Below are 13263 nucleotides of genomic sequence, written 5' to 3'. Positions count from 1 at the left end.
TTTGCAACAACCAAACAGAAAGAATCGTTACACGTCCGACTGATGATTCCGCAATGCGGATATCCAGCTACTTATTTATCATTCAAGGTTTGACGGGAGATTAGATTAACTCGTGTTATTTCGAGACTTATCATTCCACGTGCAAATTGGAAACAGTGTGTCGACCAGTCATCGGGATATTTTTATTTCACCCAGTCGGTTCAATTCGAAACAATACCTCGTGAAAATCTGATCCATGTGTACGCGCTATACTGCCTCGTATCAATCAATCATTCGGTTTCGACACGTTACACGCGATCAATAACACACTAAACTACAACTGGCGTGAGCTAAAAAAAATTCGGTATTCGATGCGTTTGTCACTGCGTAGGTAGTTTAGTTAGACGAGCGGTTATCAAACTAACCCTACAACGAATTTGGATGCGTAGGTTGCTATTTTCGGTTTGTTTTCGTCTTACGTGCACTGCGATACCGTATACGACCCTTCCCATATTTAAGGCGGTTGATAATGAGACAATATTTACTGTAACAAGTATGACGGGAGTGAGGAGTTTCGGGAATGATTGAATGTGGAAGAGAGAAGTTAGCCAGAGAATAAGGTGTTTGTTGGAGGAGATTGGACCGTTCTTGTTTGAAGAGTGACGTAAGAGTAGATAGCTTCTAGAATATTGTACATTTTATGCTGAGGAAGATGCGGATGGTCGATCAAACGGGAATACAGGATGGAAACAACAGGATCACTGCGAGGAACGTGGGAAGATAGGAAGGACGTATGGACTGCACGTAACAAGTCGTAGAATTTTTTATACTAAAAAGAAACCCCGAAATTTCATTTCTTTTTAGGAATAATAACCTCATTTGTATTTCCTGCGTTAACAAAGATTTTAGTATTCCTGGCCTTATCCTGAAGAGATTAAGATGCCTGATTGAGGATGCTTTAGATGATTTATCACCGATCACGAAGACGATGTCAGAATGATACATTGAATTGAATTTTTTGAAAAGTTTACTCCGACATCGAATAAATTATAACACTCACGCGAATTGAAGTATTTTTCGCAGGGACTAAAATCATGTTAAAAAGTATACATATTATACATAGCTACGAATCCGTGAATTTCAACTGAAGAATCACACGCGATGCATTCAAGTCACGCGCCATGTTTATGGGGCCAAGAGTATAAATTCTATTGAGGTATTTTTTTAGTCCTCGCGTCGTTGCAGGAATAAGGGATTCCTGAATTAGAGCCGGCTCTTTTCATCGCATCAATTACAAGTAGACAAGGTTGTATCGTGCAACGGAGGCTACAAGTATTCCAAGCTAAACATCTCCGTGTATGACTTCCACGGATGAAGTACGTTTCCACTTGATCGCGGTGCAACGTAGTTTTTCTTTTTTCTTTTATTCACTCTACGTAAGTTTAGGCAGGTAACGTTGAACTTGACCTGAAACTGTTACGTAAAGAATTTTGCAATGATTACGAGAACCGCAGTGCGGTATTTGCGTGCGCGTGTAACTTGATTGTAATTTTTTTTTTCTTTTTTTTCTCGGTTGTCTCGCAACGAATTTGAACTTCGCAACTTCGATTCTCGTTTCTTAACCCCATTGCTTACACTCAAAACTAACGACCAATATCGTTAGGTACTTTAGATGTCGGGACAAATGGCGTCACATTGTTTACAAAACGTCGTTCATAACAGTCAACGTTGTTCCCAAAAATCTGGACATACTTTAACACGTTGTGTTTTTAATTGACACCAATGATCTTTCCATTTTTTCCGTCATTATTTCACAAGTATAACACTGAAAAAACATCGCATTGGAAACGTCACCGATATTTTTTAACGGGCATTCTTTCTGAGAGGCGTGAAAGTTTATAATCGTCGAGCTTGTCTCTTTCTCAACGATCTCGTTCGTTTATAATTCACTTTGACTTTTGCCCCGCATTGTAAAGGCGACTTTCTTACGAAGGAAATGATAAGGTCCGCGCGTTCTTCGAATCCATGTCGCTGCTGTGTAAGATCGCACGTTTTAACCGCACGATTATCAAGTGTTGATGCAGATTGTGACTTGGATGAATCGATGCGAGAATAAGGCGGCTAGCGGCTGGCAAAGATCTGATCTTTAATCCCTGAACTAAAATAGCCGTTTTTCACCGAAATCAGCTGCGAGCTGAAGCCCGGAGATCATCATTTCTTGCATACCGTAGCTGGGCGTTAACAATTTTTCCTGGAAACCGTTGATCGGTTTTACTGTATACGCTGGTATTAAACCTCTGTGCGTAGAGTGATGATGCGAGTTATTATGCAAATGATCGATATGGTATTCAAACGATTGTAATTAGGCTCTTATCATGACGTCAGCAACGCTGTATAATTTATTCGCATTGTGATATTCGATCGATGCAAATCTCTGCTGATTATAATTATTGCGTGATTAGTCTCGATAACTTTACTCGACGATTAGTGACAACGCGTTATTCGTTTTGCACCTAATTACTGTTTAATTTTCATCTTTTATACGCACATACGTGTGAGAAAATACTCTTTAAATTTTTTCAATAGTTGTTAAATTAAATTTTCTGATTTTTTAGTCAGTTCAATTACGTATTGAATATTCTCGCGTAAGAGTTTTAAAAATTGTAACGCTATCTCGGTAACAAGTTACATTTGCGTCATAAAAATATTGCGCGTTTACAGCAGCTTTTTCACCGAATCGTAAATCCGTCAATTTTCACACCGCGTAACAGCGTCGATTTTCTACTTGTTTACCGCAGAATCTAAGAGTAGACGTTTACCTCTGTAATAATGAATATATCAAGCAGCGTTTAAATTCCGCTTATATCAATTTGAAATTTTTGAAAGTATGAATTTATAACAATGCAGAAAACGATTTCCTCGGTTCTAGTCACGGAGGTCTAGGTTTCATAGAAAGTCAGTCATCTTTCGAACTTCGTACGATTCTAAGACAAAGGATTTCGATGTAAGCTTCCGTAGATCGCAATAACGTAGGTAATCGAATGTCGGGAACTCCAATCTCCTGTCAGATAAAATGTAAACCATGGAACGATAAGGGCCGCTCCCAAATATATAACATTGTGTAATCGCGTAGGCGGAAAAAACGATTTCGCTTATAAATCTGACCTTGAATCGTACAAAGTTCCCGTTCTCCTCGCGTGCCTGCTTTAACACGGTTTTTACAACACGAACGATTACACATCGTAGGAGCATTTCGTAGACTTGACACCGCAGACCAATTTATGTTTTGAAAAATTTTCATTCGGATGGGAGAAAATTTCCATTCGTAGACATGCCGGCACCTGGTTGAAACAGACAGAAATGTAATTAGAATGTTGTATCGAGCGGTATCCGAATTGTCGGCAATTAACGATTACACACCAAAGGTGAGGATCGAGTGAAATAACACGTCCCGTCCCATCAAACGTCCCGTGAAACCTTCGTTCAACGATATTCTTATGTATATACATATTTGCGTAACTGTGCAAATTGGGTTCCTGCACACATTTATCAGACATAACATTCCGCGAAAATTCCCACTGTTTGTTCAACACTCGATTCTTTTCCTCTTTCCCCAACGAGGCATTATTCTGTATTAATATAATGCCCGTGTGCTTACTTCCGAATAACTGTCATCGGTTGCTCGCCGATGTTCGCATAATGAACCGAAGTCGATTCAGGAAGCGTTAACGGGCTTTGTTCAAATGTTCTGTATTTTTCTTCAAACAGATTAAAATATCGGAAGTTCTTTCTCCAATTCGTCAAAGTCAACGATCGAGAAACTTTACACAGGCTTAATTTATGCATTGTACGTACGAGTTTAACTCGCGCTAGATTCGACAAGACGGCTTGCAGTATATAAATTTTATCGATTCTCCAGAGAATTGTGTTCTAGTTGTTTTCCCTCACATCCGCACCGGCTGTTTAAAATCAATGGAACAAAATTAGGCTCGGAATGAGGTTACCCCAAATCGATTTTACCCCACGCGCAGCTTGTTGTCTCGGTAAAGACGAAAGTTGACTCGATAACAGTGCGTGCAGCACTAACAATCCGATCAATCCAAGATTCCTGAGAAATGTCTTACCGGGTATCGCATAAGTCGCGAGTTCTTGGCAACGAACACGCATTTGGTTATAAGCTGGCGGCTTTGTTATCCGAGAAAATGGTGGAATCAAGACCGCCGAGCTGATTTCATTCGCTTTATTCCGACTTGGCAGACCGACGATCGTATTCGTGACCCAGTGTAACGTATTACACGCGAAGGGCTTCGGATTACTGTGAATTCGCTCGCTGGTGTGATCCAGATTAGCAAAACTCAACCGCACTTGACATTCGTCGAACATATTTTACCTTCGCCATCTTTAAGTAGGTATCAAAATACGATCTCTAATTCGTTGGAGAAATCAATTCGGTATCGAATAATGTAACCAAAGAAGAAACACTGGCAATCAATGTCACTTGCTGTTTTTAAACCAGTTCGGTTCGATGATCAGCGATAAAGTTTGACAGATCCAACTTCTCTACGGATTCGATCATTTTTTACCATCACTCTGCTATCTGAACGGCCAAAGTATATCGGGATTCAATAAGTTCTTGGTTTCGCTGTATGTTCCACGGATCAGAACTGAAGGTGACGTAAATTTTCCGAGCATCGATATCCCACGTTCAAAGATATCGTCCTGCAAGCCCAGTTTGCAAGAGTTTTGAAATCCTCGTGAAACTTTATTCATTATCTGCAAGAATCGACGATTATTTTTCCTTGGATCTTTTTGGATATTAGGCCCAAGCAACATATTTCGAACAGTCATTATCACAATTTCTCGTTCTGGTCGTTAGCTTGTGGACGAACCGAAGAGACTGATGTCATTGTTTTCGTTATCAGATCAGTGCAGCAACGCACATGCTTCGCATCTTGCACGCCATATTCAGTCCTTCCCCCGACCGTTCAACAACCGCAAAAACTATTGCTCAACATAGAAGATCTACGGAGAATTGCGTACACATCATATATTAGACGGAAGGCGCTGGTAAGACACGTGCGGTATTTTCCACTTATTTTTCACCGCGCATCATTCAGACCCAATCATAGCGTCGGTAAAATTTCTTGCAACCGGACCAAAGCGCACAGCGCTCTTCACCGAAAGGAGAAACCAGCTACAACTCATTGCGAACAAACCTTTGAGACAAACCAAGGTCGTGTTCAATCACCGATATTCAATGCATCCAGTGCACCGAAGTGTAACGGTTCTTTTCAACGGTAAAAAACACTCTTTCTTACGCACAAGGAATGTTTGCTCTACAGTCCCAGGGCTTCGAAAACTTGCTCAAGTACAGACAGGCGAAAACCTCGAAGAGAACGCTAACTTTTACACAGTGTTCTAGTGGATGACGTGACAAAAAATTAAACGAAGCACCGTGCAATCGACCATATGGTGAATACCGAGTACCCATCTTGCAGATCCTCCTGGTTAGGATAATCAACGACGGCTTTCCTCGATAAATACTGATCCACGTTTCTATCGACGCGGGATAAAAGTGAAAATTGAGAACTGTCGAGCCTTGAATTACGCGTCTGCACTGAGAGAAATTTTTAGTTCCGGTTAACGCTCGGTCCTTGACTGTTTTCATTTTTTATCAGACCACAATCGAAAAATATAGTTCTAGGTAGAAAATGAAAATTCGTTTTGTAACAGTTACCGAAAAGTCTAGTATCCGATACAGTTCTTTCTCGTTACGATCGCTGTTGCTATATTTTCTTGCAACTGTTGCGAAAATTTAATGCTCGTGCAACGATAAATTAACGTTAAAGCCGCATTTAACTAAAAAAGTAGAGCAAACCTCAGAAACTGATTTTGCGTTGCAATTACCAAAAAAGGATCGACAACGGCGCAAAATGGTTAGGCGCACCTCGTTTTTCCTAATCCCAACAATATTCAAACAGTTTTTTTTTAACGTTTTTACTCAGTTTTACTGAATTTTTCTAGTTACTGTAACAAATGAAATTTTTCTCAGTGTGATTCCGTGATCAAAAAACTCTCTGAAACAGATAGAATCTGTTCGCACACAACTCTGATCGGTTTACGATGTCGACGAGTTAATGTGTGCGTGCAGTGCCCACACACGAGACGCTGCCCACCATGGTTGATGGCCTCTTTAGAGCGAGCGATACCGATTGCAGAACCGGGACGATACCGACTTGGTAATTAACGAATTAATGCTGCACGCTTATGCCTCTCGAGGTTCTCTCTTTCACCGTGTACAATATTCAATATGTCCGCTGTTTTAGATTCTTGTGCGGCTTGTATCGTACGCTCAAACCTTGTCCTCGCAGGTTTATTCCGTCGGAATAGTTTATAAACCTGTACAACGGCATGTCGACGAGTTTCAAATCCTTCCCCCCTCCAAAAATCACCGTGACTCACTGCATTTTTTTCCTTCCACGCTTCGGACATCTTCGGATCCTTTGTTGCAACGAAATATGTACAACGATACTGCAGTCGGCCAAGGCGACTAATTCATACGGATACGTTTTTAACTGTTATAAAATTAATCGGTGCTATCTACTTGCCCAATAATCGCGGCGTGAGGTACTTATTATTTTTTTCCCCCTTTTTTTCTTTCGTGGATCTGTTGCACACGTCTGTATAATTAGTGATATTTCGACATCACCTTTGAATTTATTTATACCCTGCCTAGACATTGTATCTTTGGCTCGATTGGAGCCAGTTTTATATTTTACGGCTCGGTTTAGACGCGATTCGATTATCATTCGCGGAAGGAAACCTTGCCACTCGATACGAATAGTCAACGAGTTTTTTTTTCGAGACGTTTGCAAAAATTCTGACCAACATTCCGCGATACAATTCATTTCCGAAAAGTAATTAAATTTACTTTTTTCATCTTTCAAATCCTGAGGATTTTGACCGAACAATTTCTGGCTCTGTTCCATTCTCTCTTCAATTCGATATCGATGTTTCAACGTCGACGTTAAATTATTGGAATTTAAATTCACCGTCTTCTTATTCCTCGGCCGACTTGACCAGCCTGCGATTACTCGAACCGGCGGAACTTGCGTTTAATTATTTCCTAGCAGCTCGAAGACTCGGATGCGAATACGTACACTTTGTATCGCATGATCCAATCGCGAACGTAAATAATAACCCTGAAGAATTGAAAAAATAGTCTTCCTCAAATCGTCCCAGAAGCCTGGAGTAGTCGATGGTTGTCAAGGTGAGCAGGGCGGTTGGATACGTCTGTAACAAGTATACCTGTATGATACCAGCCTTATACCTGGCACGTGGATAACCAGGATCAAATTTCACAGCCGTATTTTCGCGACGTTCCGCAAACGTTCCGTCGACTCTCAACCTGATTGGATCCTTTGTCGTTAGAATTTTTTCGATCTCATCGACACTTGGATACATTTTAAAGTACCTATCGATTCCTCGCAATCTTTTGAGGTCTAATTTCCTCGCGTATCGAGAACAACGTGTCGATTGAATAAAACAAGCCTTATCGCAACCGAGTGCCGTAATCGGTGTGATTGAAATAACCGAGGAATGCACAACCTCATCTCTGTGTCCATTATGCAAAAACAACAACCTCCAAATGATAAAGTCCCGAGGATTTACCGCGTACGGTATAATCGATAATTTATTCTATCGTACATTTTACACTTCTGATAATGTGTCTGTAAATTCCTGGCCCGTATTTATGTTAATATCATATCTCGGTATAAAAATACATTCGTAGGCAACGCTGATCGGCCTTCAAGGTTCTCCTACCAGGGCGTGATAGATATATTGCGACTTTCTCTCACCTGCTGCCTTACGATCGATATTTCAATGACGGTTTTTCGTTGTAGATACTTGACGCTTCGATATCGAATTTCCCGATTTGTACCAATTCGAATCCCTCTTTTGCTATTGAAAACACAACGATTGCACAACGAATCAATTTGTAACACGTACGTGTGTACAAAACCTAACGGTTGGTCACGCGGCAAATTTCGTACTCGAAGTACAGTTCGGAGAAAAAAATGTTGAGATTGTTACAGATATCAAAGTTAACTTTATCCCGTAAAAATGATTGGCGCATTCTTTTTTTCGCGGCAAATGAAACGATTCGGTAAGGCGGATATTTTATATTTCAAACTATACCCTGTGATACTTTTTCTCCAATGAGTTTCATTTCCACACCACGAACACGGACTCAGTTTCCCGCACAGGCGAACTTGTCAGTCCAATCCGAGTTTTGCGAACAAAACACGCCGCTCGGTTAAACTCGGACCTCTCGAACCCTCTTCGCGATAAGTATCGTCCAAAGTGGTCATCGTCCTCTCGTGTTTCAGGCGAAGGCTGCGTTGAGAAGCCAGTGGCAACTTTGTGGAGAAATTACGTCGGAAGTAGTCGACCCGACGTCTCGATGCGGCTGACGGTGACGTGCGGCGGACTAACGGCGACGACCAGGGACCATGGACTAACGGAGTACTGGGCACACAGGATCACTTACTGCACGGCACCGTCTTCCCATCCTCGCCTGGTCGTCTGGGTCTACAGGCACGAGGGCCGCCGACTTAGACCCGAGCTCAGGTGTCACGCAGCCTTGTGTTCGACGGAATCCACGGCGAGGAGACTCGCTTCTACGCTGAACGCCAGGCTGCAGCAGGCCTTGATGGAATTCAGGAGAGATAAGGTCTCCAGGCAAAACGCTAGGTAATTACGATTATTCCTGCGTACGATAAAGCGACGATCGATCGGGGAGGTCGTTTGAACGGAAACTGAAAACATTTATTAAATTTATAACGAGACGGTCGAACCGCGCTTGTATTCCTAAGCTACGAGGATCTGTTTGAAAATTTCAGAATTGGAACTACGAAAAAGACCTTACGTATTCGCATCGCTCATTTCATTCAAAAGATTTTTACCTATAAATTCATCGAAGCACCTTTTTGTTTGTCGTTTTGGCAGATTAGGTATCGTCAAAAAACAACCCTAACGAATCGACTGATCAGAAATAAGTAAACCCGTATCAGCGACTTTGTAGAAAACAGTTTTCTGATCACACGAGTCAATGGTCGTGGAGTAGATTTTTAATAATTTTCAAGCGCTTTGAAACGTAGCATCGATATCTAAGCTCTCGTTAAGAAATTGCAGTATTCGTTGCTTCGTTTCATTTTTAAAGTGACCTCTGTAATAAACGTCAAAATTTAACAAATAATCAAAGCGCAAGTATCGCGTAATCGAATTAATGAAAAATATCGACATTTGGCCAACCGGCAACGTCAAAGCTCAACGATTCAAGATTCGCGGAAAAACCGCAACCGACGTCCTTTTTGGTTAGTTTGTTTGAACTTTATCTTTTTCCTCACCACAAGCTTCGATTATCGACTTGATTCCGGAGAATTATGTGTTTTTAAAATCAATTCCATAAAGAACAGGCCGCAATAAATCTTTTCGATGATTTATGTCGCTGTATTTGGTCGTTCCTTCAGAATATTAACAAACTAATTAAATTTATACGAGTTTCAAGAAATATAATTTTAGATTAGTAACAAATTTAGCTGTACTGAGAACAAACATATATCAATAACGGTGTAAGAACAATTTTTTTGAAGTACGCAATACTTTTTAAAAGAATTTATCACTGTATCTGATGTGAAAATTCGATTCTTTTTTCCTCCTCGTTCTTCTTGGTAGTCGGCTTACAATAAATGTTTCGGGAATTTGTGCACCGAACTTGTGGGGCTCTAGAAAGTTCATATTTTATTTTTCTCTTCTTTGTCTGCGATAATAATTGTGACTAAGATCTCGTTGCTGTTCGGAGCAAAAAAAAAAAAATTGATTCATGCGAAGCGGAATATCTTTAATACGGCAACGACAACCGGTTGCGGAAAGAATTTTTGCATAAACTTACCGCTGTGTCGAAAAAACTCTACTTTTTGCTCGTAAGAAACCGGATAAATAATCGAATATTCTCAAGCAGAAACTTCCGAGATAGGCGCGAACGTTTCCTATCAGAAAAAACTCCTCGAACTTTTATGCGTTCGAATATGGTTACATCTGAAATTCAAATGATAGCACTTATACACGGTGTTTCGACAATTAATTCTTAGACCTGAACTTACCATTAATCCATGCACGGGTAAAATAAAAACCCGCAAGAAAAGTGACAAAATAAAAAAATCAATGCAATACTTTATAAAAATGGTTATTTTCTACCAATATCCGTGCAATTTTTACTAAATGCAATGTAAAAATACGAAGTTTATGCTATAAACCTAGAAACTATTTTCATATAATCGCAGTGTACCACCTGTCGAGTTTTTCAGTAATAAATAAACATGAATTCGCTGCACGATTCGATTTGGATATGTCAAATTGAGCTTCTCGTTCACCTTGACTTGTCGCAAAAATTAAATGAACCCGTTGCATTAGTCACTCGAGTAACACATTTATCGACGGAAAATGTAATTCACACGATTAACCTCGTCAACTGAAATAACGATTTTATTGCTGTGATTCAAACGCAAACTGAGCAGATTTGCTTTCTTATCAGATCTGCCTGATATAATTGGTGCCGAATTCACTTATACATTTACATATTTCGTTAGGTTTAGCTTTTTTCAAGTTCTCAGTTATTATGAATTCGGTCGAGGTGGAATCATACCGCAGCCCGTCTAGCCGTCATTTCGTTTGGCGTAGAGTAGCATTTCACGTCTAACGACTGCCAAAAATCGTCTTAGAGCGGAAACAAAGTTTCGAGTGCGTCCGGAAAGCCATTTTGATTCACCGCCCAAGCTTCGGTTGATCCAATTTCTTTGCATTCTCTGTTTTTAGGACTTTTTTTAAGGCAAAATCATACTACAGTGCATCTAGCCGTCGTCTTATGTGGCAGAAATTAGCATCCAACAGATAACGAGTGCTAAAAGTAATCTCAGAGTCGAAATGCAAGTGGGTCCCAAAGCGGCCACGTTAATTCAGTACCAATCGTTTGAATCCGCCTGTCAAATATCTCAAACGTAAAATTGTTTTCTTCGATTACGACGAAATCTCAGTACACAGGGTGCCTAGTCAACGAAATTCGTTTTTACGGCGCATACATATACACGAGAGACAAGAATAATAATAAATCAACGATAAATTGACGTTTATTTTTATCTCCGCACTGTCTTTCCGACCATTCATTATCGTCTTCATCCGCATATTGTCCCGAACAAATCAACTTCTGTTACAATTAACCCCGTCAAAATCCGAATCACTATATAAATCCGAATGAATTTTTCACTTCAGGTTATCCCTGGCGAACTCGGTGTACGAAAATCCGTCCCTCCCCCGCAGGAAGATCCTACTGAGCACGGGCGGTCAGAACTACAAACCTCCGCTCGAGCGATCGAAGAGCGCCCCGAAGTTATCGGCGATCGAGGAAGACGCGGCGGCCGAGGAGCTGGAGCAGGCTCGTCTCCTCGAGGAGTTAAGGACGCTGCGAAGCGTGGCGAGCAGTTGGCCAGACCAGGACCACTGGCGTTTGGCGCGGCTGGTCGAGGCGTTGAACCGTGGGAACTGCGGTGAGTTCTCGGACGAAAACGGGAGCATATCGAGCGGTTGCGAGACGGCGAGCACGGCCAACAGCGAGGAACGAGCCCCGGGCAACGAGGACTCGAACAACAACTCGGAGTGCGCGGAGCCGCGGAGTCCCAGGAGGGTCTACTTCTCGGACGAGGGTACGGAGTCGGGTCTTAGACGGAACTCGGACGGCTCGCCGAACTTTATGACCTGCACCGGAAGTCCGAAGTTCAAGCTCCAGAACCGGAAGATATTCGCTACCGGGTCCGAGCCCGGCCACGTATTCGACTTCGAGGACGTGGAGGAGGACTTCTGCGAGGAGGAGGACCTCGTCGACTGCAGTCCTAGGGGCGAACACCCGAGGCGACCTCAACTCGAGGCACCGAGCCGCGAGAGGCGTCTAAAACGCGCCGACACGTTTCCCTCCCCAGGAAGTCAGCTCGACCTTCACGAGGAGGACGAGTTCTCGTCGGTCCTCGACGCCCTGGACGAGGAGGCCGACAGCGACGAGAGCGGCTACGTCGAGGCTCCGCCTAAGGCGCTGCTCCTGCCGTCCGAAGGTGGCGCGCCGAAGAAAGTGGATCCGGACAGCGACGAGGAACTTAGGGAGAGGATCGCGGAGCGCAAATCTAAGGAGAGTAAGAGGCCGACCGGACTTGCGGAGGACGTTAAGAGCTCTTCGACCTATCCGATATCCGAGACGATAAAAAAGCTCGCCAACGTATCGGTCAAAACTTCAAAGTCACTAGATATATCAACTAACAATTGCCCCAAGACCCTCAACGGCCTGAAGTCTTCAAAGTCATTCGACAGCTCGCCGACGATCGACGAGCAGACGGAGAACTTCGAGTCGCCGAGTTTGCTTCAGAGGAAAAAACTCCTCGCTCAGCAGGGTGTCAAAGTTTAACGGGGATGTTTCTGATTCGCGCGCAGAAATATTCACGAACCGATATTGCGTAATATCAAGTGTTTCGTACATGCATCGATATAATATTGCCGTATCCGTGTATAGACGACGAAATTTAGAAACGAATATATGTATATTTGCACGACGCATGACTTGTATATATATATATGTATACATATGCTGTTGTAAGGCGTCACAATTTGTCAATATAAAATCACCGGTGCACGAGTGCCACCCTTAAACGGTGGTTGCATAATCGTAGGGGAGAGTGGGCAGAAACTTTTAATGGCAATACAAATATTAACGTGTATACTTTATACAGTTGTTAATAAATTTTGTGACTATTTAATCCCAGCTGAAAGTTGTTTTTCTCTTCGTTTTTTTTCCATTTTTTCATTCTTCCCCAAATCGTTTACGATTAATTTTTCAGACAAATCAATCTCGGATTCCCTTTCTTACGTATATTTTTTGAACAATTTTACCGAGTTATTCTGCAACTGAGTATACAAATTTTAACACTTTGCACATTTCCTTACTTCTCTACAATTGTATTTCATCCGTATCAAAATCACAACCTTTACCCTTATCTAAGCAGAATTTCTTTCGGTTCACAGTGAGTTTGAATTCGAAATTTATTCAAAATGTAGAACAATCAATACGAAATGATAGTCAAATTGAAACAGAACGAGTCAGGTATTGCTTTCATAACGCACTGTATAAATTATGTAATGAAAATTTCCGTTCCTCGAAAGTGTTTCGGCTTTTGATATCGA

The 13263-nt window shown here is 41.7% G+C and overlaps 1 protein-coding gene across 2 annotated transcripts in view; it reads left to right on the top strand.

Annotated features, from left to right (window-relative positions):
* LOC124181460 overlaps window positions 1–12844 on the top strand; it is a 66742-nt gene extending 53898 nt beyond the window's left edge. For both annotated transcript variants that reach the window (XM_046568062.1, XM_046568061.1), the window contains exons 3-4: window positions 8370–8733; window positions 11311–12844. In XM_046568062.1, the coding sequence (XP_046424018.1) occupies window positions 8370–8733; window positions 11311–12490 (1544 nt within the window). In that variant the 3' untranslated portion in view covers window positions 12491–12844. The remainder of the gene's footprint in view (window positions 1–8369; window positions 8734–11310) is intronic.
* Window positions 12845–13263: the final 419 nt, after the last annotated feature.

Source organism: Neodiprion fabricii, chromosome 4, assembly GCF_021155785.1.
Source record: "Neodiprion fabricii isolate iyNeoFabr1 chromosome 4, iyNeoFabr1.1, whole genome shotgun sequence".
Lineage (NCBI taxonomy): Eukaryota > Metazoa > Arthropoda > Insecta > Hymenoptera > Diprionidae > Neodiprion > Neodiprion fabricii.
The sequence above is the reverse complement of the archived record's forward strand: the minus strand, read 5'-3'. Positions and strand labels throughout refer to the sequence as shown.